Source organism: Akebia trifoliata, chromosome 10 (genome assembly GCF_017979445.1).
Source record: "Akebia trifoliata isolate Shusen 1 chromosome 10, ASM1797944v1, whole genome shotgun sequence".
In the NCBI taxonomy this organism is placed as follows: Eukaryota; Viridiplantae; Streptophyta; class Magnoliopsida; order Ranunculales; family Lardizabalaceae; genus Akebia; species Akebia trifoliata.
In genome coordinates this window covers 6,223,987-6,248,227 of record NC_141384.1, presented here as the reverse complement: position 1 = coordinate 6,248,227, position 24,241 = coordinate 6,223,987, and the positions used below count along the sequence as shown (strand labels likewise).

General features: G+C 35.2%; 2 protein-coding genes across 2 annotated transcripts; both read right to left on the bottom strand.

The window, feature by feature from the left end:
• Positions 1–79: 79 nt before the first annotated feature.
• LOC147392977 (auxin efflux carrier component 2-like) lies at positions 80–11,292 on the bottom strand. Its single transcript, XM_086456024.1, has 6 exons — positions 10,089–11,292; positions 2,677–2,953; positions 2,241–2,326; positions 1,975–2,132; positions 978–1,054; positions 80–205 (listed from the first exon to the last, which is right to left on the bottom strand). Exons 1-6 carry the CDS (start codon positions 11,146–11,148, stop codon positions 136–138), a joined length of 1,728 nt encoding a protein of 575 aa, XP_086312150.1. The 5' UTR covers positions 11,149–11,292; the 3' UTR covers positions 80–135.
• Positions 11,293–14,827: 3,535 nt separating this feature from the next.
• PFD1 (PREFOLDIN 1) lies at positions 14,828–19,724 on the bottom strand. Its single transcript, XM_086456595.1, has 6 exons — positions 19,569–19,724; positions 19,438–19,491; positions 15,696–15,801; positions 15,563–15,569; positions 15,334–15,418; positions 14,828–15,115 (listed from the first exon to the last, which is right to left on the bottom strand). Exons 1-6 carry the CDS (start codon positions 19,590–19,592, stop codon positions 15,002–15,004), a joined length of 390 nt encoding a protein of 129 aa, XP_086312721.1. The 5' UTR covers positions 19,593–19,724; the 3' UTR covers positions 14,828–15,001.
• Between the last annotated feature and the right edge of the window lie 4,517 nt (positions 19,725–24,241).

Below are 24,241 nucleotides of genomic sequence, written 5' to 3'. Positions count from 1 at the left end.
AAAAAAAAAAAAAAAAATTAAATAATCCTTATTATAATCATAATTAGAAGAAGAAGAACAAACCCTAAGCCCATAGACCCTTTGAATTTCCATCCCAAGTATGGGTTTCTAGACTTTTGTCTTTGTCTTCTCTCTTTAAAGGAGCCCAAGAACAATATAGTAGATAATAGTTACGGGCAGTGCAACTACCATTCCAAAAATAACCCTGCAAAAAAATAAAATTCAGGCCCAATCCTTTTAAAAAGGATAATTCAAACATACCCCTTGGGGTGTGATACCCACATTTTCCAATTGACGACATACTCCCCTTAACCATGGTCTTACATGATAGACCTCTTCCAAATCAATGAGAAAGAAAATAAATTAAAAATTTACCCAAAATGGCTTCGACATGATCAAGGGCTAAATAGAATAGATTTTTTTGGGTAAAATAAAATATCCCTTGAGAAAGAAAAAATACAAATCAAAATTTCCGAATGATGGATTAAAAGATGACATTAAATAAATTAAAAATAATTTATTATAAAGATTGAAAAGTTTAAAAAGACAGATTATCGGTAGAAAAAATCTGACAATTTTGACTAGAAATTAAAGATAAGGGTATTTGAGTCATTTTTCATTGAACAAAATGACAGAAGATTTTGTTAAGGGGGCATGTCATCAGTTTGGAAACATAGGGTATCTCGAGTATTCACCTAAAATTTAATTATTTAATGTTATTTTTTTGAGTGCTGATATAATAACTCTAGGAAGTCTTCACTCGATCAATACTCGGCTCACGTATTACGGACACAAAATCATAGATCTGTTTCTTCGGGATATACAAATGCACATCTTTTATGGGGATTTGCATTTATATATCTCAAGGACACAGATCTATGGTTCCATATCTGTGACACATCAGCCGAGTATTGATCGAGTGAAGATTTTCTAGTTAGAAAATCATTAATCTATTATTTTATTTTTTTCTAACTTACGCAGTGCTAAGTATGTCTGCATGGACATTGTACTCCTTTGCAAAGACAAAGGGAACAAGACCTTGGGGAAGAGCAGCCTGTAAGAAAACAAAGATTTTTTAGCCAAGACATCCCATACATCAATGTAGAATTTCTAAAGATTCATTTCTTCACGAATCTCTAGGAATAACTATCCATCTCAACCCTACGATTCATGCTGTTTGAAGCTCTAATTGGTCTTCAAATTCTTTCCTAAATCCAGCCCGTCTAATATTATGTGTCAGGTTGGGTTGGTAAAAAATCCATTTCTTATATAAATATACATCTATATATAAAAAGGATGGGTTCCGTTTAGGGGTGTCAATGGATCGGTTCCGGTTTGGTTCCTAAGGAACTTAGAACCATAATCATTAATATTAGTTCCGTTCCAGTTCTTGTCAATTTCGAGTTTGATTCCAAAATAAATGGAACCAGAACCGTCAAAAATCACAGGTACCCATCGATTCCAATTCTCAAGAATCGAATGAGAAAAACAAAAAATTTTCTTTAAAAAATTAATATATTATCAACAAAATTTTAATTTAGTTATAATTTATTATTGGAACCCATTGACACCCCTAGTTCTCTTGACTCAAGGAATGACACAAGATCTTGACCTTATACACACAAGATCCAACAAGTAGTTGAGATTTTCTGTGTATCTCAAGAATACATATCCCGATGATACTTCTCTTGAGGATAAATCTTATTCATTGGATTTTATGTTTAGACTGTCAGGATCATGTGTTTCTTCATGAATCATTTTCCAAGAATCATTGGAACCCGACCTATATAATATACATAAGTTATGAGGGTCAGAACATCCCAAATCCCAAGCCCGACCCTGAACGTGAATGGGTTACTAAACATGTCCAATAGTTTAGTTCCTGGTCCATGCCATATGGGCGAAAACCCGACCCATTAACAGTCTAGTTCCTTTTAATTAATTCAAGTTGAGTCATGGGGGAATTTTGCATACCTGAACAATGGCAACACTTAGTAGAGTTCCTCGAATACCAATGGCAGCCGATGTTGCCGCTGTGACTGCTGGACCTACCAAAAATCTAATGACCATGGAATATGTGGCTACTTTTTTACCACAACCTATGAACTTTGGTTGCAAAGCCATGAACAAACCTGTTAGAAGTAAGAAAATTAAATTAAATTAATTACTTTGGCTCGATCCTATATCCCATGCTTGTAATTACTATATATCATTAAATTTTGGTTTTCTCGGACGAGTACCTAGACCAAACATAGCCATTCCCATCCCCGTGTTGGACATTATTGTTATTGATCCTTTCACGATCGTTGGCATTTCGAAGTGAAACCTGCCAATTAATTAAGATTAAAAAGAAAAAATCATCAAGATATTAGAAATTTATTACTTATTATTCAAATCTAAATAAAATGATAGAAGCATAGTATTAATGTAAACCCTAGCTTCTTTTTTTGATAACTGGGTATCCTTATAGACAGCAGACGGAGCTTGTATCTAGGCTTTTGCCCATAGATCATGGTCTTGTCCAGGGACTAGTCTTAGGGCACGTGTAACGCCCACACATCACATGCACAAGGTAAATGAGGGTGCATCCTCGCGGGTGGCCCCTGAGAAATTAATGCTCATATTGGGTATCGATCCTAGCTAATTATTGATTGTGAAAGATACTTGGGAGTGTACCTGTAAGCTATGAGAGACCAAATTAAGCCAAGGAAGCTTGTGTAAGTGTTGGGATTTCTTATGAGCTTCCTCCATACCATGGTAAGTATGAGTCTTGTCACCACACTTGCTGGGGGCATCTGGTTACCTCCTCCAAGCCTCCTCTCTTCTCCTAAATCGACCTTCTGATCACTCGAAAATGTTGACTCATTCACTGGTGATATTGAATCGTCTTCGATTTTAAATTCATAATCATCCCTCATATTTCTAATAACATTTTCAGCAAAATCAGGCATACCTGTTCAACAGAACTTCAGAATGTATAAGAACAAAAAAAAAATTGGTACGGGGAGGTGTCTCATGAAGTGGTTTTTGAGGTGTTAAACTTAAATGAGAATACCCCTTAGAAAAATAGAACAAGATGTTACAAGGTTCAATTAGATTTTGTAATAAAATTGGTTCGGTCAATGGAATATTTATTTTTGTGAATACAAGGTAATTTAAGAAAAAGTATATCAATATTTTAAATTTTAATAAATTTAAAACGATTGACTATAATATGAACAATTTGATCAATTTCGATTTCAATAATATTACTTAGATTTTGGAAGAACCTTAATTTGAATAATTAATGATCAACCTTATAGACACCCCAATTTATTCAGATCAAGCCCAAAAGCTCTCGAAATCTAGTTAACAAAGCCTATTGTAATTTTTGAATTAGATCGAATGAGGCCCACTTCAGTGGAGCCTAACTCTCCAAAATAGTTTTTTAAGCTTATTTAAGTTTAAGTCAAGTCTTGGGTAACCCATGGCCTAGAGGAATTTTCCTCAGGGCTGTGAGTCACCCACCGCTCAATGTATTTTGCTAACAGAACCTTGAACTGGTTATCATTTCAGGCAAAAATCAACAATCTAGCATCCTCACTCAAGGCCCATTTGGTTGAGTTTGTTAAAACTCATGTGCTTACAAGATTGCTTAGGAGAAATGACTCCTTAAACCCTCTCTTAATGGCTTATTTTTAAGAAAATCCTCTTCAATACCCATGCATTAATTCTTCTTTAATTTTCCCACCAAGGTTTCCATGAAATTCCTCATTTCTTCTCTAATTGACTCCAAGTCACCATTAGTCTCCACTTAGATAGAATTACTCTCTTAACCTTGATTTGTTGAGACTTATTATGAGTAATTTATTTTAGTACTCCCAATTTTACTAGACATTCAAAGAGGATTCAATATAAATTTATCAAATTAAATAGGTTAAGATAATTTTGCCTATTCTCAAGAAGTCTCTAGAATCTTGTGTGCAAAGACACTCCTATTCATAGGTTATTAGAAGTCTAGATAGGTAGAAAGTCTAGAATACCCAAAATTCAAGCATCAATTTACATGTCATTTGGCTTAATTCTTCTACAATTGACTAAAAATCCAAGAACTAAGACAACTTTGACCTTCCTCAAGTACTCTTTAGAATTTATTATCTTTTACCATCCTACCCATTAATAATCATAATTGACAAGACTCAATAAGGAATAAAAGACCATCAAAGCCAATGAGAGGATAAGTAATTGGAGTTTTTCATTGAGGCTTTAATGAGAATATTGAAGATTTAGAGATTTAGGACACAACTATCCTCAGGGTTTTCCAAAATCCTATCAATAGAAAACCCTTCTAAAACAAAACAAAACAAAATTTTAAAATCTGGAGCTCTAAAACTCTTTCCAAATTCCTTCTGTCAAGCCTCCCAATTCTCCCAAAATTCTATCAACATAACCCCTCACATTTCCATAAGCCAAACTAGAAAAAGAATAAGAAGAAAGAAGAGGAAGAAGACACCAAGGTGGGGTGTTATAGTCTAATTTCTATTTTGAGACTAATTCCCCCTTCTAACACCTCACTTTCTTTTATTTTATGTCTATTTAAATTTCAAACATGTAGTCTTTAATTCATAATTAGTTGATGACTTAGGGTAGAAAGTAATCATTCTTAGGAGGTAATCTCTCCCTATAAGACCATAATAAACTCCTAGTAAGCACTTAAATTCCAATTTCTTGCTCGTTAAATACCATTTACTTTTCAATCTCTTTTATGTTTCTTAGTTAGTTCTTCTATTTTCCATAGTTAAGATGAAAGAGAGTAATTCCTCTACTTGATGTAATCTTCCTCCTAATAAGCTATGTAATAAGTTTCATTGGAGGCTCTCATGCAATACTATATGCACACACATCACATCTTTTAATTCTAAAAGGGCCAAGGTTAAAAGATGGATGTCTATTTAAATCTAAATCTTGTTCACTAAGCCAACAAAAATAGTCCCTTGAGGACAAAATTTCATGCATAATAATCTTAGTTCCCTCAAGGTTTGTGTCCAACTAATGGACATAACATATGGACTAAACCAATAAATTTAAGCTCTTAAGAGAGTACATAGGTAGAAAATAAAGCCTAAGGACTCAAAGTCATTGGTCAAAAAAATCTAGTAAGTATATACTTTGGTGTATAGTTTGCTCATTGTCTCTTTTGGTCCATTTTGCAAAGCTAGATTATAGGCAATTTTCCTTAATTTTCTCTATAACTCCCTCTACTCTCAAAATAAAAAAAATAAAAACAAAATTGAAATTTCATTTAATAGTCATTTTGATAACCATCTTTGGATGGGAGGGACAAGTTGCCTAACACATTTCTTGTCCCTCAACCGATTTCCTTACCCGTAATTCTCTAGGTAGACCTTTACCTTACTATTGAAAATGAGTCACTACAAGGCAAAATTATTTTTAAAAAAATCATTTTAGTGGTGTCCATTGGCACTTAAACTTTTTGAATGGTGGCGAGTCCAAAACCCAAGTAGATGATCTCAAAGGTTTCAATGCCCACGTATCTACAAACCTTATTTTCAAAAGAGTCTCTAAATCTTAGTGATCAAGCTTTTCATCTATTTCTGAGCTTTTGAATCATTCATGATCAAGCTCATCTTAGTGTAGACACCCCAATTTGAACAGGCCCAAAAATACAGATTTTTCTATAAAATTTACTAACGGGCCTCAAAAGCCTAAATGAATCGAAATATGGCATTTTGATCGAATCAAGGCCCTTAAGACCCCCTAAGAGTCTAGGGGGCCTACCAAAAGGAGTCGGCCTACCTTACGCTTTCCCAATATTCACCGCTCCACTTCCAAAATTAAAAACGCTAAATTTTCGATAAAGTTCACCAACGGGCCTAAAAAGTCCGATTTGCCAACACGTGACATTTTGATTAATTCAATAATTTCAAAATCTTAAAAAAAATGGATAAAACTAAAAATGTGAGACTTGGGACATCTATCACTTCCTCTACCCTCACCGCTCCATCGTCGAAACAAAAAATATTCTAAGTCCATTTACGACCCACTAACCTTCATCTCTCTAAAATCAATCCCTTACCTTACCCCTTAACCTAAACCTAACTCCACATAACGTAAACTCCAAAATATCTCCAACATACCTAAATCCAATCCAAAACAAACTCTACCCAATACAATAACCTAAAACCATTCCATAACCCAAGCCCAATACACTAAAAATCCCATCACCTTTTCTCTCAAATCAAGTACATCTACCCACACCCCTAACCTATACCTCCCCCTAATCTACCCTTATCATTCCCTACAAAACCCACATCTATAACCTAAACCTATACCCATCCTCTCAAGTCAAATACTCAATCTCTCCCATCAACTCATTTTGACACATGGCATCATCTCCCACACCCTCCCAAAATATCATCAACCACCTTCTTGCACAACCCTTTTTTTAATTAAAATCCCATCCCCTCAATTCATTTCATCAATTAATTACTCTCACACAATCCCATCCTCTCAACCACTCTCATTTATTTTATTCCATCTAATACTCAACCCAAATGGGTTGAAAGATCCAACCCATTTACCCTTCTTACATAAATGTCCTTCAATCATCTCTAATTTACCCCCACCTTTCTCTTAAATCCCATATCATTCTACCACTTCTCTTCATTTCACCCCATTATATCTCTAAAATAATCCCTCAACATTTATAAATACCCTCATCTTCTTCCCGAAAAAAACCCCCCCAACTTTGACTATAAAAATTATCCTCTCAAATCTCACAAAAAAAATTATTACATTCAACTTAATTCTCTCATCATCTCTTTTCTACTCCTTTAATTACACAAAAAATAACATTTTCCTAAACTACTAAGGACCTTAGAAGACATTGAAGAAGAAGAAGAAAAAAAAGATTGAAGCTTCAAGGTGAGTGCAACAAAATATCCCCCCCTCTCTCTCTACCCTCTCCTCATCCCTCTTCTATTATCCCTTCCTTTCTTTATTTTATTTTAGATGACTTAGGATGAATGGACCTCAAGGCTAAGGATCTATAAGGATCATCTCCATCAATGGGATGATCCTATGATCGAACCGAAAGTAAACCCCTATTTAGGGTATAAATACACAATATGTGGCACTTCACTTTTGTCTTATATTTTCGATTAAAATGACCGAGTTGAGTTGAGGTTACCGCTATTTAGTGGGGAGAAAAGGGTGCCTAACACCTTCCCTTTTCTCCAACCGAACCGCTTATCCCGAATCTCAAGATTTGATCCGTACCTTAACCATCGAGAGTCACTAAACGACAAAACGACAATTTTTCAAAAAATACACATCAGGTGACCATTCACACCCACACCCACTTACAATATGTATGGTAGCGACTCCTAACCTTAGTAGATGTGGTTATCGTAATGACGAAATCACATATCTACACTTAGCCCATAGATGGCCAATTTCATTTTCGGATTTGAATCCATTAACTTCCGGTCTAATCTAAATCAATTATGGCCCACAAAGGCCCATTTGAGTTGAGTTATTTGCCCCTTATTTATTTTTTTTTTACAATTTTTGCAATTACTATTTGGATTAGTGACACAATTGGCAATAACACGTACGATTCAAGCAATCATTTGCAAATATTCAACTCATTGGCGGCAAAGATTTAGCATAGGCAGTTCTAATCTTACAAAATAAAGAATCAAATTTCAAGAGATTAGATTTCAAACTCACATCAATCTTCAATCGCCATGAGTTTGAGGGAGGGAATTAAAGTATTGTTTAGGATGCATTATAATAAGGTGTATGTTGATACACCAAATCATCTTTAGATCATAATAAAGATTACGTAGGTGTTAGAGTATTAGATGTGAAGCATTATAATAAGGTGTACAATGATACATTGAATCATACCTATGGAGATTTAAAGAGATTTGAATAGGTTAGATTAGATAGATATTTGAATTGATTGTGGTTATCTTATCTATTAGAGATTGTTATTAGTTTCTATATATACCCTATTAGGGTAATGTAATCATTATCAAGAATAAATCTAATTCTAGATTTTCACATGATATCAGAGCTTACAATATATTGAACATAAGAGATCTTAGTAATCGTCACTCTGTCAGTGGTGGCAACACCATTGGCGGAACCCAATGCTTCTCATACCATTCTTCATCCAATAGTCAAATGTGTTACACACATTGCAGATCAGCGACATGCTTTCTTTTATCTCAACAACCATTCATCTAGGTATTTCAACAAATGGTTTATGTGCACCAATGAATACACTATCACAACCTTTGTATTGCGGCCTCTAATCATTGAGTATCACACCACTAACAATGATTGAAAAAAAAAAGGCCTCAATAGAGGGACTACCTCAGTGCTACGGAGAGACTTGTCTCGTTCGTGAAAGTGGAACTGATTCACCTATGTCACAATGATCTCGATAGATCATTGTCTTCCTTCAAATTTTCTAAATGCATTGATGTATTTTAGTTATCTCTTGCTTATGGCTTCACCTCATCGTTGATGCTCAACATCCATAACATTTCAAGTATTGACACTTGGGGGGGAGGTATAAATCTTCATCTCTAATTGTCAGTTTTATAATTGAAAAAGACAACCTCCACAAGTCTCCTAAACCCAAGTTTTTCCAGAGAAAACAAATAGTTTAAATTCCTTTGAAACCAAACCCTTAGCAAACCAGCCTATGTCCTATTTTTGGCCCACAAGTAAAATCCGAATACACTTAATCTATGCCAAATTGACTCAAGTATATGGTAAGTCACTAAATCTATTACTAATTCTAGTCTAATTTATTCAGCCTAAACTTGTCTCCAAACCCAAGATCTTGCCCTTTTGCTCATATGCTCATCCCATTATCCATTTTGTGTATAATAATATATAAAAAAAAGATATATTTGTTGCTTATGGAAATATATCTCCCGAAGCTCCTCTCATTCAAAAAAGTCACTGAATCTTCTATGATCAAGCTCATTGTGGTTAATCGAGACCAATTTTCAATTTTTAGGCCTAATAGAGGTCATTGCCAAATATTGAGCCCATGGAGCCAACATTGAACTTATTTTTCTGGTCCGCTAGAAGCACATTTTCGAATTAAAATCTGTCAAATTTCAGTCTAGTCTAAACTGATCATGGCCCTATCGAGGCCTATTTGAGAATCGAGCGATTCGCACGTCCTTATTTTATCATAATCAATAACTTTGGATAGATCCTTGTTCTTGGGCAAACACTCTACATTTGACGGCAAAGTGAGTTTCAATGACATTACTTCTTCAACAACAAGCACTTAACTAACTTCTTCAACAAGCATTTGGTAAAGATGGCTCTCCATTGATAATTACATGCTTTTAGGCGATTGGTTTCAACAAACTCACAATGATCATTGATTTTCGATCAATTGCATTTTTGGAGGCGATAGATTTTCGACAAACTCACAATGATCTTCGATCACCATGAGTTTGAGGGGGGATGTTGGAGTATTAAATGTGCAACATTATAATAAAGTGTACAATGATACATTGAATCATATCTATGGAGATTTAGAGAGATTTGGATAGGTTAGATTATGTAGATATTTAAAATGATTGTGATTATCTTATCTATTAGAGTTTGTTATTAGTTTCTATATAAACTCTAGATTTTCACAGTAAGATCATATTTAATTAGGATAAGATTTTATTAGATTTGATTAGATATGATTGCGATTTTTTATACTCAAGATACACATCTACACATTTATGGGGATGTACAATTGTGTATCCCGATGAAACAAATCTATGGTTCTAGCCCATGCCAAGTCAGGGAACGTATATCAGAGGGGGCGTCAAAAAATCACGACTCTATTCATAATGCCTTTCTTAGGGTCTTACCTTGGTATTTATTTCTTCAACAAGAGAATACTTGGGAAGATTACTATTTCTCTTAGCTAAATTGAAAATAAAGAAGAAATTAAACAAGAAGATAACACAAAGATATTGAGGTTTTCTTGATAATTTGGAGGTTTTACATGTTAACAAAGGGAAACATTGGATCAAACAAAACAAAGGAAAGGTGTGTACCTCTTGAAGTTGAAATCTGTTGTTGTAGAACAGCCTTTGAAGAAACAGAAGAAGAAGTACTTGAGCTCCAAACAAACATGTGAAGATCCTTATTAGGATTACTACCACCAACACTTGTTGAACCCGAAATCATCGGATTACGAGGATGGTAAGAAGGTGAACTTCTCCCTCCCTTCTTCCCAAACCTCATCACCTCCTCTCCAAAATTAGAATTCCTCGACGTCTCCCTCTTGGATGACTGCGGAAATGAATCACTACGATTATAACCATTCTTAGGGCACGAAAACATGTCCAATAAGTCAGTGTGATTGAAACTCGTGTCCCTCGGTGTACCCTCTCGTGAGGATTGGATCGAATAGATCTCTACCCCAGTGAGCTCCGAAGTTCGTGGGCCCATGGACATAATTGAATCCACGCCATGTGATTTTGATGACAGAGATCTTTTTATGATCACATGGAGCTTACCGTCGTCTCTTATCTCCGCATCAGCTTGCAATGGTTCACGACCATTAAGTGACATAACGTCGGATTGCACCTTAAAGGAGGTGATGTAGCCACCGGTTTCGGGGAATTGTTCAGATATTAGTAGCTTTGCTCCTCTATATTCGAACATGAAGAGCAATAGAGTATACCAGATTACACTTTGTAAAACCACAATTTGAATCATGAGACTCGAGGAGAAGTCGCCGTACATGGAATTAAGAAGGGGAACACCCATAACAAGAGTGTTGGGAAGAGTAGAAAGAGAAAAGAAAGTGATCATCCACTCTAGACTTCCCTTAAAGAACAATTGCCAAAGGAAGAGAGCGACAAGGATGACAATCTTTTGGAGGGAATCAGCGGCAAGGAAGCGAAAGTTCATGGAGTAAGGATCATTGGAAGAGATGAGGTTGAAGGAAAGAAGAGGGACGGCAAAGACAGAGACGAAACGATTGATGCCCGAGCATTGTTCGGGCGTGAAAATCTTCCACCATCGGACCGACCCATAGGCAAGTATCATTGCCACATAGAGTGGAACGATCGCCACCAATACTTCGTAGATGTCCTTTCCCTTGATCATGATTATTTGTCTTTAAAAATAGAGAGAAAGAGAGACGTAGAACAATTCACAGAAGAATTCAAGGTTTTATTATAGGGAAGAAGATTGTGATCTTTTTCTTTTCCTCTCAATTTTCAACTATAAGAAAATAATTCAAAATGAGTAAAAGAAACTACAAAGAGAGAAATGGAGAAATGGGTAGTCTCTTTAGTCCTCTCTTTGTTGTTGCTTTTATAGGACTATATCACTATTTTAAAAACCGGACCGAAGTGAACCGGTGGTCTGATGATTTGATTTTGAAACAACACCGGCTTGGTCTGTCGATTTTTGTGAATCATATTTTATATGCAACCAAAAGAAGGTAATTTAACATAAGAGAAATATATATATATTTTTTTATTTTTTCAATATATATAAAACAATCAAACTAAATTGAACCAGGTTTCAACCACGGTCCAACCGCTAAATTTTTTTTGTCAATCTTTGGTTCGGTTTTTAGAAAATTAGATTCGACATTATCTGTCTGGGAGCTTCGTAGCTATGTTAATTAATTATCACCTTCGTTTGCCACGTGGAACATTTTTTTAGGCCCACAATAATTTTATCATCTGGCCATACTATGTACAAGATCATGATGAAATTCAATAGTCAGAGATCGCTTAACAGGCTGATTTTGCTATGTTGCTACATAATGATTCTTTTAAAGATTTATTGGCCAACCTAAAGAGAGTATCCAGAGAAGATCTACGTAGATTCGGTAAGTTAAGTAAGGAATAATCTAGCGTCCTACGACATTGGATACTCAAATGTCCAACGAACAATTAAGATGAGGAATTGTGGGAGGGATTGAACCATCGGACACGTGTAGAAATCTAGGATATCTCTTACCATCGCATTTCTTTGTTGGACACTCAGTGTTCAACGTCGTTGTACGCTTGTGGTAAGACATTAATGACTTCACATGCGACCAGGTGAGATGGTGCGTGCGGTCCGGGGATATAGTCTTTGGGTCCCAATGGTCCGATGGCTGGCCCGCTACAACAGGGATCACCACGTTAAAAATAATAATAATCAGATGCTTACCTGCTATTTTTAGCCCATTTGACGTGCTGGGGTGACACATGATGTACTGTGATTCTCACAATTCTGATGTGGAAATGTATACATAACCATAGATGATTTTTACTTGTATCACAAGGAAACACATCTATGGTTAGACTTGTGAGAGTAACCCTGTCATTCCAGCATTTTCTATTTGACAATAGATTTCTTTAACTGGGTAAAAGACTTGAGATCCATTACGAGAAAAGAAAAGAAAAAGAAAAAAAAAATGAAAAATTACTTATAGACCTTGAAGGAGGGACTTCTGTCTAAATAATCCCTAAGTTTTGGGCGGTAGTTTGATAGTGCATTTAGTTTTTTAAAAAAAGTTTATTTAGGATAAAAATGATGTATACCATGGGGAACATTTCTCGATGAAAGCATCTATGATTCCTCACACACATCCATATCAGAAATATCCCCCACGATGTACATTTCAATTTACTCCAGCACGACTCTTTTATTTATAAATGTTCCTTCGTTATTGTCAAATTCACCACTTTTCATTTATTGTTGACTCACCACTTATTATTCTTAAGTTCAAAATTTTATTTATCATCGAACTCACCAATTTTTATTGTTGAATTTGACAATTTTAAAAAAATGTTACACTCGAGAATAAAAATTGGTGAACTCAACGCTAATAAAATTGACCCATTTTCATTTTTTGAGTTTTTTTTCTACTAAAATACCTGGAAAAATAACTAATAACTTGACATAACGACTTGTGTTAGATGATTTCAAATCAAAAGAACCATCCTTGATTGATTTTCATCCAAATACAAAGCAAAAAAAATTTAAAAATTCTAATTTTTTACATACATCTTCAAAATACTTAAAAACGGCTTCTTCTTCCTTCTCAAATCCTTTACATCGAAATGAAATCTACGAAACTCGATTGGGATGTTGAAAATCGATTATTTTTAGTGAAAATGATGAATTCGAACAGTTAAGACACTTTTTACGTTTCAATCTTGAGAAATATGGGAAGTGAGATTCAAAGACTGATTAGAAAGAAAATTTTTACTACATAGACTATCAAGAGAAGTCTTAAAACTTAGAGACTAATTAAAAAAATATCCCGCCACGAAGGTCTTATAAGTAATTTTTCCAAAAGAAAATATATGTAATCCCATCACTGTTATTTCGAGAAGCGAGCTAAAAATAGATAGGAGTACCATGTGAAATCCACAACCCATTGTCGTGCCTATGGTTCATTAATTTTTGAATAATATATCCATCATTTGAGTAAATACAAAAAAAACGTATGGATTGTCATTCTTGTATTTAATAATTCAATAAACGACTAAATAACTATCTTTATAGCTCGAGAATGTTTCAAGATATGGACCTAGGCATCTAGATATACCGAGAGATGTAACTATGAAATATTTGTGCATGCATGCATGGAGCAAACTCTTTTATTCTAGTTCATGGTTTCTGTTGACTATGATTTAGAGGGTCAATCAGACTCATAGGTATTTTATGTTCTTAAGCAATTGTATTTCTCATAGGCAAATTACAAAAATTTGGTACTAATTCATGAATAAAGTCTCTCACAATAACCAAATCATGAAATTCATGAGTTGGGCCTTTGATTTGGATCTAATTATTGCTCATATCCAATGCTAGACTTCAATATAACCTTTTTCAGATTAGGGCTATCAATAAATAAGATCAAACCCAAATTCCAATACAATTAAATGTGAGGGGAGTATGTAAATTATACGATATATTTTGTTTAAATATATGAAAATTCTTATATTCTATATATATATTATCGGATTTGATCCAAATATTATCAGATCGGATTTAGATCTTACCACAGAGATCAGACAAAAACCCCAATCCAATCCAATCCGGACCTGATCCATTGACAGCCCTAATGCAGATTATCAGATACAAAAATAGATTATAACAAGAAAACAACAAACATGAAGCCTGTTTCATACATTTTTGAAATTTTATTTTTGGCATTCTTCAGCTAAAAAGTGGTTCTGCCTCTAGCTATGACACCTTGTATCACAACTGTAAACATGGATCAGAAAACAAGATTCTAAAACTGGATTCTCAAATCAACTTCCAATAAATGTATAAACTGACTACCAAAGCAAGTCCACTATTTTTTGTAAAATATTTATGTTAAGCACTTCGAAAAAGAAACAAAAAAGGATCTGATAGAACTTATCCTACTATACTACAAAGACACCAGGTCTTTCTGCCCAGTGCGTGGCATAAACTCGTCGGTCATACCACCAAAAACTGCTCATGTTCCTGGAATATTTGATCATATAATCCAAAGACTTACTTTAGAGTGATCAACAAGCATTTGTAACTGTCAGATTAATGGATGGTCTAGGTGAGACAACAATGTGGGGACTAGAAGACCAGCTCTAATGGTCACAACATGTCACCTCCCATTGGACAGTAACACTGACCATAAGCAATTTTTAATAAATCTTAGCGGCGAGAGACCACACTAAATGAGTCGTGCCGACCAAGATCTCATATCATCAAATCAACCCAAATATTTGGGATAAATAAGGCTTTGATGATATGATGTATTAACCACGGACCATGGTTGATTAAGAGAGAGTGGTGGATTTTTAACTATATATATTACGGAAATTATCCTCTCTCTCAACAGGAATTGTTTTAACAAAAATTTCGAATTTTTGTTTATGGAATACACATAATCATGGATGAAACTCATAATTTTGAACTGAAAAGAAGAAAAAAAGAGAGATATTACATCGATAGGGAAAGTAAAGGTTTACATCATGGTCATCGACATTATCTGACGTGTGAGGCTTGGGTCTTGCTGTAAGAGCTCTCTCAGGTTATTCTCCACCTCGGTCATCTGCTTCTCTAAGTACTCTTTGGATGTCTGCCAAAAACAAAACAAACTTTAATTGGCTAACGGTTTCTGAATTGAGGGGAAAATCCTCAGTAAGAGTTTCCTATGTAGACAAGGCACAAAGTGCAACATTCACGGGGATCAACTATTTCCATTCCACAGTTTTAAAAAGTATGAGAATGTGAGATCATTCATCAGATAGGGGTTCTGGCTTGATAGACATAAGTTGAGGTAAAAAAGAAACAGACCTGCAATGAGGCAATGGCAGTCTCACTATCCTTGAGCTTCTTCTCCTGCTCTTCCACCAAGACAGATTTGGGCTCCAAAACAAACCTGGCCACCATGAAAAGAAAACGGATAAACATTCAAAGCTGATTTCAAGAACACTACCAGAAACCAATCATGAAGCAGGTCTGTATGATCTTTCTCAAACAAAAAAGAGTTCCCAATTCAGAGATACAGAAATCCTGGACTTACGTTCTCCCTGTAAAATGAAAAGACATGGATGTCAGATGAAGATGGTCTTCAAGTTGTAACGTTATTACTACAGCATTGTAAGCAAAACAAAAATTAATTTATAAGCAGCATTGTATGCAATATATTTTGATACCAATAGATTTGTATGTGTTTGTATCCTCTGATATGTGTTGGAGCTCTTCCAAAGTTAGGAAAGCCCGTTTCTTCTCAGCCTCTTTGTTTCGCATTTGGTTCTGCACCTGAAAACACAGGAATTGAGATGGATCAAAATCACAAGTTCCTATTTCAGTTCAAAATATCATTGAATGCCATACAAATCTCGCTAAACCCACAAAAATTTCCATCCTTATTTTAAGTAAGGTGGATTCTTGACTAAAAAGAAAATTGGAGTTGGTAAAAACATAAAAGAAACCATTGGTTTATTAGATGTGCCTAATTTTGAAAAATACAATAACAATAAATAATTGTAAGTTTCGATTGTTGAAAAATGATTTTCTTCAGGAAAATATCTGTTGCTTTCCTCCTTCACATTTAATTTTTCTTGTTTTTTTTTTTTCTCTTTTCTCATTATAAATAAGTTTTTAACATCATTTATAAGAATTTAATGCATGTGGACATGTCCCAACATCAGACTGTTTATATCAGCATGCTGGACATTTAGGGGGGGAAAAAGCATACGGGACACTTGGCACCTCTGACAAGTACCTAGGAAAAAATAACCATGGCTGATGGAAGTTCAAACTCAAGAAGCTAGAAATGAGAATATTTCATTCATTTGTACCTAATAAAAATATCATGAATTGGTTTATCAAGAATGGATTTAAGCAAAGTGGATCAAATTCTCAAATCACACTGCAGACTGCTAACAGAGAGTATAACAGGTAAGGAGAAAAATATTTGTTAATATATAAGAATAATGTTTGAGGGATGTCAAAAGAGTTGATTGACCATCAAGTTAACTCATTTTGTTCAATTGTTTGAAAAATCGAGAAAAATTGTTCAAGAATTCCTCATCCAATTATGACTAACAAACAAATTCCCAAATCCAACCAAAAGGCTGTATTTCTTTAGGTAATAAAGGTGCCACCAATCAAAAGAAAAAGAAAAAAAATCTTTGGGTAATTGGGGGAAGTTGGAATAGAAGGAGTTTCAAGAATCATTTAAACGGAAACTCTAAAGCTGTTACAAGGGCAAGCTGGCATATAAAAAAAAAGAAAGGAGACAAGAATCAAAGAAAATCAATGCTTTTGCATGCATTCATCTAGTCCTGATGAAAGTTCCCATGCCATTTCATATTGTTTGATCCATTATTCACTCATTGGCACGTGATTGAAACTATTGCTTTGTGATGTAGAAACTAATGCTACAGGGGTTGAAGACTTATAAAGACTGTTTAAAGAGGCCAACACTCAACCAATCTTCCAGGATTCGCAGAGGGGAAAATTGAAGGATCGTGACAGCATGCCAATAACCCAATCACATTAAGATTGTTGTTCATAGGTTGAGTATTTTGTATGGACATAAACTAAGAATTTCTAATGCTAAAGCAAGCTTTACAAAAGATGGGGCCTCTAGGACACTCTTGTACATAGGAGATGATATCCCCTAGCACATTTTCTTTGCTTCTTTTTTTTTTCAATGAAAAAAAAAAAAAAAATTCTACTTTGAACAAATTGAAAAAAAAAAGAAAAACTGTCGACAACCTCCCATCCTCAAAAAAGTCTCTTTGGATCCTCTCAATGAATTTGCAATAGCCACCAGAATTTTGAAAAAAAACTGTACAACACACTGCAAGCAATGAAAGGTTACTTCTAGCCAAGGTGATTCTAAGAATATAAGCATTCTTCCATGATGCCACCTCCACTCAAATCTTTCCACAACCAGATTCTACACAGTTTTGGTGAAAGATTTTGATTCTAGCAGCAATCAAAGGCTTAGTAGGCAGAAAGTTTATGATTTTCCACCCAAAGCTCTTGCAATACAATTCAAGACCTTGACATTCCAACTACAACAACTTCACTCATCCCAAGACCAAAACAAAGATGGAAGATCACCTCAAAATAACTTAGAACAAATATAAGATCCAACACTTCAAGGACATCGTGCAACGAAGTGAGTTCATACTATACATAAAAGAAATAAGATATGCTTGGGCTACTAACACCATCACCGAAACCCAATCTCTCTAAATCCAGAAAGATGGAAAACAATTAATTCAATGGAAATTTGATTTTCCATCACCATGGAATTTAAGTCCAACACAATTCCTTTTAGCAGACCTCTCTAGGAAAATTATAATAAGGAGCAAATGATCCACTAATTATACAGTACTCACAACCTCTAGATAGGAAGCACATATTTGGCATGATGAAATTCTTACTGATTAAATTGTCCATAGTTAGGACTTAGGATCTGATTTAGCATCTCCATCAAAAACAAAAATTAGAACGAATAGGGGCGACCCACACCAACTTGGAATGGAGGACCTCTGTCCAAGACAGAAAAATTGAGGGAAAAAATGTTTACTGTAAAATAATCATGTAGAGTTCTGCATCTATAAATCAGTTTCCAATATGTCTACCTCCACATTCATACTCGATCCTTTATTGATGGTTCCTCCTCACAAATTATGGCACAAGAACATTTTTATCCCAACTTTACAATTCTTCATGCAATGTAGAACTCATAAAAAGCGTAAAACTGCAGTGCAACACTTGACTCAATGTGTGCTTTAGGACATTGATGAGGCAGTTGAGCAGCTAAATAGAAGAATATGGCCCACACCATGCTAGGCGTTGCTTATGTAATTGTAGTTGACTCCACAAGAGATAGGGATTATTTACTATAATATACGTATTCTCAAAACAATCACTAACAAGTTGGACTTTTTTAGGAAATCTAAGGGAGCACTCCCTTCCTTCACTCTCTTGGCCCCTAATTTAGTAGTTTTTTACATGAACATAATAGTACACTTCATATCCCAAGAGAAAAATCAAAAAACAATTAAAGGCAACATACATGGTGTTGATGGTATGACATGTATGGTGCCAGAAAGTGGAGTTCCACTGACATGGCACCCCCAGCTGTTGAGACAACATGCCACTGAAGGAGGAGGCTCCTCAAGACAAAATTGAATGTGATGAACATGATTCATTCAAATGACACCAACTTTTGGGTTAGGGCTTTGACTATGATCATAACACACATTAGCTTTTTTTGTATGTAGATACGTACCTAACGGACACTATCACAGTTTGTTGTCATCATCACTAACAGTTCGCATAATCAACTCTGTTCATCCATAGAAGTACATAATTTGGGAATTACATATCAGAGGGGAAAACAAGCCTACTTACAGCCATAGTCACAAAATTTTCCAAAATTTTCAAAAACTTCGTAGAATTCGCCAAATAAGGGACCAACTGATAAAATCAGCGAACTGACAATTTTTTTTATTAATCGTCGAATAGGGTAACATTTTTACCCTTGAACACCAAAATTTTGTCTTCCACCCTCAAATCTCAAGAAGAAGATAGGGTTTCTAGGGAGTTTGAAGATGATGGGTTTAGGAACAAACCCAAAAACATAATTTCTATAATCTCTGAAAATTTCCCGAACTTTTGACGAAATTTTCCTTAACTTTTATCTAAATTAACGCCTATAGTAAACAAAATGCAAGAGAAAAATAAACTCACAAACACATTAAATTACCAAGTAAGACAATAAGAACTTATTCACAAACCCTTAGAACTTAATCTTTTAAGTTGATTTCACAATCAATCGAATAAACAAATAGGTCTCTACGAAGAAGGATAAACAGTTAGCGATTCGTCAATGGAGAAGAAGTAATAATTTCTAATTAGATGACTTATTACCTGTTTCAACTTCGCTGTGATCTCTATCATGCGACCTTGAATCTCCATAAACGCCTATTTTTCTCAGAAAACCAAAAAAAGATATGTTTTAGAATCCAAACAAATATAAAGGAAATCTGACTTTCTATTACCGTTCTGATTGCTTCATCCGCCATTTCTTACGAAGATTTCAGAAACTAATTGGATCCACCACAAAACCCTAAGCTTAGAAAAAACCAACCAGACTACCAGAGCGCTTCGAATCCAATGAGAGAGAGAGAGAGAGAGAGAGAGAGAGGCAACAAAGAAACCTCATTCTTGACTGATGAAGATCTGGCCCGTGGACCGGCCCGGCCCGAGCCCATTTATAGATAGGTACTGGACTTTGGTAGCCTGGTCCGAATAAAGTAACCCTTGATTTTATTTTATTTTCTCTCTCAAAAGTCAAAATCAGTGATTTTGAAGTTGTTTCGATAATTGATGGTAAAATATTTTTGATAGCTTCTATTAACACACCAAATTTTACTTATAACACACCATTCTTTAATGTCCATTTAATTTAAAGGATTTTTCCCAAAACATGTGCAACTTTTGTCCAACTTCCGGTTTCGGTACACTATTCATTTTAATTCCCAAAACATGCACATGGTACACTGTTCACTCTTAAGTATTTATGAACACGTAAGTTGGTCACTTGGTATATCTACGAAATAGCTGCTACATTTATGAATTTGTAGATATTAAAAGTGACCAACTTACAAATTCGTAGATACGCAAAAGTGAACCGTGTTCCAAACTTGGTAATTTGGCATATTCAACGCACGAAAAGGTAATTCGCCCTTAATTTGAAAATGATTGGTGTGTTCTTCGTAAAAGTTGGTGTGCCAATAGAATCTCTTAATATGTTTGATCTTCTAACCTGATTCAACTCACCTTAATCTCCCTACTAGAAAAACCCTTGAGTTTTTTTACACAAAATTCCATTATTCTTGTACATAAAAAAATATTTAAAAAAAAAATGAATCGTGATAATCTGTCTAAGGCACATAGCATATTTAATCAACACCCCTGACGTGATAGGCTCGAGAATCGTAGATCTACTCTCCTCAGGATACAGAACTACAGTTCCCCATAAAAATGTCTTGTATTGTATCCCTGAGGAGAGCAAATCCACGGTTTCCGAGCTAGGGGTGTCAATTGAATATGCCACATGCCTAAGTCAGATTATCACAACTCTAAAAATCTATCTCGTTCTTGAGGTTTGAAGGTTGAAGTAAATAGTTTCTCCATGACTCCTCTATGTAGCATCAAAAAATGGTATACTCGTTATTTTGAAGATTTAGTCTATTAGGTGAACCATGGTGTCTCGTTATCTAAATATTTTTTATTTTACCAAATTTTATTCTTGGATACTTTTTACAAATGATATGAGTTAGTATGTCTCATTATCAATAAAAATATATCATTCTACATTGTGAACTAGGTCAAAGGAACAAATTTGTTTTGAAAGTGAATTTATTGTTTTCTTTGTTTTCAAGCGACGAAATCACAAGTATACTCTATTTAATAGTGATGAATTTGTTTCTTTCAAAAGTTATGAATTCGTTTCTTACAAAAGCAATGACATTGCTAGTATAATAGTCTAACAGTGATGAATTCACCAATTTTCAAATCGACAATTCACTACTTGATTTTTTTTTCTTATATTAGGTTTTTTCTTTCACAATGATAAATTCATTGTTATACTCTGATTAACAGTGGCAAACTCACTATTTAATTTAATTCTACAGTGACAAATTCGTTGCTATACTTTGTATAATAACACAACTTTTCCACTTTTATGTAAAAATGAAAATTCATTTTCTTACTATTTTCTTGTACCCTTGTATCCTGCTTTCTTCCTTGCCTTAATTCGTGATATCATTCTTCCTTTTACTATCTTTCTGGTCTCTTGTTTGGTCTGGCCTTGCCTACAAAATTATTGAGGTGACCTTGCTCTGCCAATTTTTGAAGAAAAAAAATTACTAGGCGTTTGGCATATATTGGTCTTGTGGGCTTGGACTCTATGATATGCACAATAGTCTTCATCGGACTTCACCTATGTCTATAATAGGGGTTGGCATTTGAAGAATGGTTCGGTATGGATTAATCAAAAGATCTCACGCAGGAGAATGGAAAAGCACATACTTTCATTCCTTTGCTTTTTTGTTTTGCTTAGTCTGCACCCTCAATTTCTTTAGCGGTTGTTGTTCTATCTTTGTAATGTGTGTATAGTTTTGTTTTTGTGTGTTTAGTTATGGGGACCGTCATCCAGTCTAATGTACTTCTCTTTTTGCTCGGCTAGTTCAACAAGGGTCTCAAGTCTCCTCTTCACCATTGACTTGTACAACCCTGAACCAAGTGGCAGAGCACTCTGAAATGCAACCACTATTGTCTTCTCATCACAATTCTCCTCTTCACCATTGACTTATACAACCCTGAATCAAGTGGCAAAGCATTTCGAAATGTAACCACAATTGTCTTCTCGTCACAACTCTCCATTGCCATTATTTCTTTTTGGAATCTTCTCGCAAAGTCCCTTAGAGCCTTTCCCTTGTTCATTTTCATGTTGAGTAGAGCATCAACATCCCCATCCTAGTTTGAGTTGTTGATATTTTGCATAACAAATGCCGTGCAGAGCTCCTCAAAGGAAGCAACAATCCCACTAAGTATCTTGTGGAACCAAGCCAGAATGTTGCCCCGTAGGTTGGACTGAAAAAGTTTACACATCAATGCTCCATTTCTCTCGCACTGAGTTAACTTCTGTCGAAAGTGGTACAAGTACCCAACTGGGTCCTTTGTACTACTATAGGGAGTGAATTGTTGCACTACAAACTTCTTTTGCATTTTTATGGTTAAGATTTCAACAGTAAAAATGGATCTTTGAATTCCTTAAACCATTTGTATCGTTACATGTCCCACCTCAGCGCTTTTTACTACTTCCTTCTCTTTCCTGATTATGTCTCTGATCTCTTCTTTGGCTATGCCAATCTGAGTTGTTGTTGTAGTAGCAACTTAAGTTTCCTATTTCTTTTTAGTGAATCTCAAGTCAAGGATTCCTTCACAAATACAATCATCCCCATCTTCAACTTGACGCGGATCTTGTTTTTCTTTTTGTTGTGCTTACAAACGCTAGTTCAAAGTCTGATTCTCAATGGTTGGAGCATCCATCCTACGCTGCATATCTTTGCATCCATCCTACGCTGCATATCTTTCTGTAACTTTTTCATCTCTATGATTTGAGCCATTAACAAAGTTTCAGTGGAAAAAAGCAACGGGTGGAGGTAATGTATGATTGGTTTCGTCAGAACATGTGGATCTCACCATTGTTTCTCAAAAAAGTATAAGTAAAAAATGAGTTTTCAATTTCCTAAGGACAACACCAAAAATGTAGAGGTAATTCTAAGCTTACCTTAAACAACTCTACTAGTGACTCCTCACTCCTCTAGTCATCTGATAGCACTGATGTGGTACCTACCAATAATCCTCTAATGCCCAAGTTAGATAAAAATCAAGATAATTCCTCTGTCAGTAAAACTCTAATATCTCCCACAAAATGTCCCTCTTCCATAGATTTCTCCTCCTTGTATAAGATTTCACTTTGATCTCTTCAATCCAGGGATCTAATAATGACAACTCCCCTATCAAAAGGCAATTTAACCAATTTAGAAGGAACGTAATTGATTCTACCAAGATACTCCTAAATTCTTGGGATTTATCACTTATCTTAGTGAAGTAAGAGGTAGACTTGGATTTACACGCACTCAGCCCCAATTTGCCTTACAAACAAAGTAGGGGTCAATATTAACTCTGACTTGCATCCAGGTAAAGTTAATATATGGACTTGTTTGATCGTTACTGAACGACAGATTCTACTTAGGCACCACTTATTCTGAATAGATTCTCCTCTAATCTGTTCTGACTCTTATTCAAATCCAAACACGTGTAAGGTTCAAATCATTTATTGATTTTACCCTTTACCCTTTACAAGTATTGTGGACATGGGATTTTCAACATTTAAAAACATCCCTCTACTTTGGAGTGTTTTGGAGTCGCCACCATTCAAATTGGTAAAAGGGTGTGAATGGTCACCCGATGTCGCATTTTTCGAAAATCATATATTTTGTATGTTTAATGACTCTCGTTGGATAATGCACGTGACCCAACCTTTGATTCAAGGTAAGGGGGTTCATTTATGGAGTAGGGAAGGTGTTTGGCACCCTACTTCATCCACGTAATGTGGTAACCTCGGATTTGGTCTTTTTTAAAATAAAGAAAAATAAAATCGAAAATGATTTGATGTGTGCCCTCAAATGTGAGGGACTTTCGATATTGGTTCAAATCATTGAGGGCACCCTTATGAAGAAGGGGCCCTTTGGTGATTTAAATCATCGTGGTGTGTGTGAATGTGTAGAGAAGGGAGAGTAAAAGAGGGGAGTTGAGGGGTATTATTTGTTCAAACCCACCTTGTCCCAATCTTGATCTTCAAGGATGTACTCCTTTGAGTTAACTTGAACTTGCTTGAGTTGTAGAAGATTGAAGTTGAGGATTGAAGGTTGAGATGAGTTAAGAGTTGATAGTGGTTAGGGAGTAGAGTAAGAGTAGAGAGTTGAGGTGAGTTATGATTTTTTAGAGGTTTTTTGTTAAATTTTCATTAGTTGTTGTGAGGGGAGAATGAAAGGGTTTTATAGAGGTTGGGGGGGTATTTTAAGGGTATAATGGGGTGAAGGATAAAGATAGTGGATAATGGCATGGATTTTGGAGAAGAAGAGTGTGAAATTTGAGA

What these genes read in the sequence shown, in the direction of transcription:
- LOC147392977 (XM_086456024.1), bottom strand. Translation starts at nt 11,148, where the DNA reads ATGATCAAGGGAAAGGACATCTACGAAGTATTGGTGGCGATCGTTCCA. An exon ending in AATGGCTATGTTTGGTCTAG is followed by an intron (nt 2,133 to 2,240) that starts GTACTCGTCCGA and finishes TACTTCTAACAG; the next exon opens with GTTTGTTCATGGCTTTGCAA. An exon ending in TAAGTGTTGCCATTGTTCAG is followed by an intron (nt 1,055 to 1,974) that starts GTATGCAAAATT and finishes GTTTTCTTACAG; the next exon opens with GCTGCTCTTCCCCAAGGTCT.
- PFD1 (XM_086456595.1), bottom strand. Translation starts at nt 19,592, where the DNA reads ATGGCGGATGAAGCAATCAGAACG. An exon ending in CGGATGAAGCAATCAGAACG is followed by an intron (nt 19,492 to 19,568) that starts GTAATAGAAAGT and finishes TGAGAAAAATAG; the next exon opens with GCGTTTATGGAGATTCAAGG. An exon ending in CTGCCATTGCCTCATTGCAG is followed by an intron (nt 15,116 to 15,333) that starts GTCTGTTTCTTT and finishes TGTTTTTGGCAG; the next exon opens with ACATCCAAAGAGTACTTAGA.